This window comes from Phytophthora infestans, genomic scaffold (assembly GCF_000142945.1).
Source record: "Phytophthora infestans T30-4 supercont1.23 genomic scaffold, whole genome shotgun sequence".
Taxonomy (NCBI): Eukaryota; Oomycota; class Peronosporomycetes; order Peronosporales; family Peronosporaceae; genus Phytophthora; species Phytophthora infestans.
This window is the reverse complement of record NW_003303736.1, coordinates 504,468-509,055: the sequence shown is the minus strand read 5'-3', so window position 1 is coordinate 509,055 and position 4,588 is coordinate 504,468. Positions and strand designations below refer to the sequence as shown.

Here is a 4,588-nt window from a genome sequence, read left to right as displayed (position 1 = left end):
CGTGACGAAAGACGTTGAAGACGACAACGCGCACGTCGACGTCTGCGAGCGCCGAGCTGGTGAAGACGATCGAGGTGGAGACCACGACGGAGACGGAGACGAAGTCCGGCGAGAAGAGCACGACGGTGGAGACAGAGACGCGTGAGGAGACCGAGGTCGAGGAGAGCAGCCTCTCGACGACGTCCGGCAGCACGACGACCGTGTCGGGTGGTCGCGCCATCCGCTCGAGCGTGGAGGCCGGTGCCGCCCCCGGCGAGTCGGTGCAGACGGAGGTGTTCCAGTCGCAGGAGGCTGACGGCAGCATCGTGATGAAGACGGTGAAGACAACAACGCGTACGTCGACGTCTGCCAGCGGCGAGCTGGTGAAGACGATCGAGGTGGAGACCACGACGGAGACGGAGACGAAGTCCGGCGAGAAGAGCACGACGGTGGAGATAGAGATGCTTGAGGAGAATGATTTTAAGCGTGGGGACGGAGGTGTTGGCACAACTGAGACGACGATGGAGGTGACGAAGGCGACGGAGACAGTGACGAGCGAGGACGTAAGAGCCTTGGCAAGTAGAGACGTGAGTGGCGACGTGACCCGCAGTGTGGCTGAACGCGGCGGCTACGCTGTATCATCTGGCTGGACGAGTGACGCGGGCTCGGGATCGAGCAAGCAGACACCCGAGACCTCCGAGGAGACGGAGACGGTTGTCGAGGTGACCACGACGGAGGAGACTCCTATGACGTCGGAGGACGTTTCTGGCGATAAGAAGAAGAAGGTGAGTGGCCTGGCGACGGCTGCCATCGGTGTCGCTACGGCCGCTGCCACTGGCGGTGTGATCGGCTCTGCTGTGCATGCCACCCGTTCCAAGCCTGAACACGGCGATGATGGCTCAACTGCTACAACAAGGGAGGTGAAGAAGGCGACGGAGACGACGGAGACGGTGATGAGTGATTTTTTTGGTGGTTTGAAGCATGGACTCGTCTCTTCTGAAATAGCAGGGAATGTGAATTTGACGTACGAGGACACGCTTGTGGTTCTGGGTCTCTGTAAAGGCGATTCGAAGATGCACAAGGCGAAGGAATCTTTGTTTAGATGGACGTGGCATGCTCAGTTTGTGAGCTTTTGTGAAAGAAGGGGTAAAGACGTCGAGAATATTGTCTCACATGAGGTCCGTCAGCTTTCGCGTGATTTCTGCTTGACGAATCTTTCAAACTTCAGTGACAACTTTTACGAGACTGGTTCGTTGGATGAAAAGCAAGCAGCTTGGAACGTGTCTCAGACGTTGTCAGTACAGTTCCCCGAGCTTGCTGCTCACGACTTTGGTCTTGAGCTCGGACAGTTCAAGCGTGTTTTGGTGATCGATGAAGTGTCCGATAAGAACAGGAAGGTCCCAGACGCCGCCAATGCACGAGTTCTGACCTCCATGCTGAAGAAATCGCCTAAGCTGTCCGGTGGTTATGAAAATGTGCTGATCACGCAGGGCGGTGAGACGGTCTTCTATGGCCCCGCGAAGTTCATCATTCGGCTCTTCCAAGAGTTTGGGTTTGCCCAGCCACAGAACATCGACAACGAGGAGTTCTTGCTTGGCCTAAGTGGTAGCGGTACCAGCCAGTACCGCGTCACTGTCGTTGATCGTGCAAACGAGGACAAGGAGAACCGACACGTCCAAAATATCTCTTCATTCGTTAACTTCCCTGACGATACCGTTCTCTTGACAGAAGCAAACCTGAAATCTGTTCCTAACGAAAAACAAGACGAAAATCTGCAAAATCCCGCACCAACAATAAATCGGAGCCCGCATCCTTCCAAGCTCAAGCATGCCGTTTCGAAATCAACCGCGACCGATGTTGAGCCCAGCTCTGCCGCTGTGGTGGCTGCTGGCACAGCTGCGATGCGTAGTCTATATACTCGCCACGCACGCGAGGGCAGCAGCAGCTTGGAGTCAATGACGTTCTCTGCAGACATCGATGCGGCTGCGCAGGAGATCCAGCGCGTGTGCACTGGCGCAGCTTCTGACGAGGCAGCGCTGGCGTCGCTGCTGCTGTCGAAGACTGTGGAGCAGCGTTATCTGATTTGGTGGCGTTACCGCATCCTGTTCAAGCAGAGTCTGACGGTGTGGGTGAAGAGCACGAGCAACTACGGCGTTCTGCTCCAGATGCTGGCGAGTCCTTTAGAGCAAGTGGAGGCGGAGATTCTGCGCAAGGCGACAAAGGGCCTAGGCACTACAGAGGAGTGGATCTACCCGGTGGTGATGGCTCGCTCGAACGCTGAGATCGCGCTATTGAAGAAGACGTTCCAGGAGAAGTACGGCGAGGACCTGGTGAAGGTGCTAAGCAGCGACCTGAGCGGCGATCTGAAGAAGGTGATCCTGGCGGCTATGCGTGGCGAGGTGGCCGACTTCAACGCGTCGATCCACACGAGCGCGAAGGCTGCTGCGGATGCGGATGCGTTGTACAAGGCCGGTGAAGGCCGCATGGGCACAGATGAGATGACGTTCATCACCATCCTAGTGCTAAGCCCTGCTGAGCACTTGCGCAACATTAACACTGCGTACATTGCGAAATACAATACGGGCCTGGTGGGCGCAATCACCGCGGAGTTTTCTGGCGGCGCGAAGCATGCGCTGCTGTTCCTGGTGCGGTCGGTATTGGAGCCGGTGGAGCTACTGGCGCAGCTGTTCGAGACGACGCTGACGAGTGCCGGCAAGAGCGCGTACGGTGTGAGCGCGTGGGTTGTGCGGTACTACCGTCTTCTTGTGCGCATTCGTACTGTGTACATGCGCCTATACGGCCAAGAGCTGCGCACGCGAATCCAGAGCGTGGCGAGCGGCGAGTACGGCCAGTTGCTTCTGTCGGTGTTTGATGCGGCGGAGGTGGAATTCGGTGCGTCTGCGTCGGAATCTGGTTCGACTAGTGGTGCTGCTGTGAGGAGTTCGAGCACTGTCATGAGTGACTCGCGCGCTTCTGTGAGTGGTGCTGCCATCGGCATGAGTGCTTCGGTGGATGAGAAGGCAAGCGTTTCGTCGAGTGGTGTAGTGAGCGCGCGTGCTACGGAGAGTGTGGCTGGCACGAGGAGCGTGTCTGACAGCTCGAAGACGGAGACGTCTGGCGTGAGCGGTGAGCCCAGCTCTGCCACTGTGGTGGCTGCTGGTACAGCTGCGATGAGTAGTCTTTACACTCGCCACGCACGCGAGGGCAGCAGCAGCTTGGAGTCAATGACGTTCTCTGCAGACATCGATGCGGCTGCGCAGGAGATCCAGCGCGTGTGCACTGGCGCAGCTTCTGACGAGGCAGCGCTGGCGTCGCTGCTGCTGTCGAAGACTGTGGAGCAGCGTTATCTGATTTGGTGGCGTTACCGCATCCTGTTCAAGCAGAGTCTGACGGTGTGGGTGAAGAGCACGAGCAACTACGGCGTTCTGCTCCAGATGCTGGCGAGTCCTTTAGAGCAAGTGGAGGCGGAGATTCTGCGCAAGGCGACAAAGGGCCTAGGCACTACAGAGGAGTGGATCTACCCGGTGGTGATGGCTCGCTCGAACGCTGAGATCGCGCTATTGAAGAAGACGTTCCAGGAGAAGTACGGCGAGGACCTGGTGAAGGTGCTAAGCAGCGACCTGAGCGGCGATCTGAAGAAGGTGATCCTGGCGGCTATGCGTGGCGAGGTGGCCGACTTCAACGCGTCGATCCACACGAGCGCGAAGGCTGCTGCGGATGCGGATGCGTTGTACAAGGCCGGTGAAGATCGCATGGGCACAGATGAGACGACGTTCATCACCATCCTAGTGCTAAGTCCTGCTGAGCACTTGCGCAATATTGACGTTGCGTACTCAAAGAAATACAAGAAGACGAACATCATTAAGGCAATCAAGGGTGAGTTCAAGGGCGACGCTCAGGCGGCACTGCTCTTCCACGTGCGGATGGTGTTTGAGCCGTTCGAGCTGTTGGCAGAACTCTTCGAGAGCACGATGAAGGGTCTGGGCACGGATGAGTACGGACTTAGTGCGGCTGTAGTACGCTACCAAGCCATCCTTCCACAGATCAAGGTTGCATACAAGAAACTGTACGGGAAGGAGCTGAGCAGACGCATCCGCGGCGACACCAGCGGCGAGTACCGCGATCTGCTCCTGGCGCTCGTGAACCGCCAGTAAAAACTAGAATCATTGCCGCAGAGGAATGCCCGATGATGCATGTTGCATCGTGCATACTGTAAATTTAAAACATTTTGAAGAAAAACATAACGCATTGTCCGGTCATGAAACATCTATGAAATGTAGGTGTCACAGAACATACACTGCGCAACAAAAGTACTATTGGTGACTGGGCCTGGGAATAGAGCAGATTCAATTTTTTACCATCCATTTTCAGTCAAAGAAGCTGAGATTTATGAAAGGCTGGCGATACAGCCCATGTTTTTGAAAAGGGTTAGGTATCAAAACAATGGTAGGTATCATCCATGTTTTCTCAAAATAAATTACGAACTACCTTACAGGATTTGTAATTTATTCGGAGACATGTGAAACATGTCAGCGGGTCAAACCCGCAGGGCACTCTTCGGCTCCACTACAGAGCCTGCCCGTACCGGCTGATTGTTTAAAGTCGATGA

The 4,588-nt window shown here is 55.9% G+C and overlaps 1 protein-coding gene across 1 annotated transcript; it reads left to right on the top strand.

Annotated features, from left to right (window-relative positions):
- Positions 1 to 308: 308 nt before the first annotated feature.
- PITG_11329 (Annexin (Annexin) Family) lies at positions 309 to 4,133 on the top strand (the record flags this gene model as incomplete). Its single annotated transcript, XM_002900895.1, has 1 exon — positions 309 to 4,133. One exon carries the CDS (start codon positions 309 to 311, stop codon positions 4,131 to 4,133), a length of 3,825 nt encoding a protein of 1,274 aa, XP_002900941.1.
- Between the last annotated feature and the right edge of the window lie 455 nt (positions 4,134 to 4,588).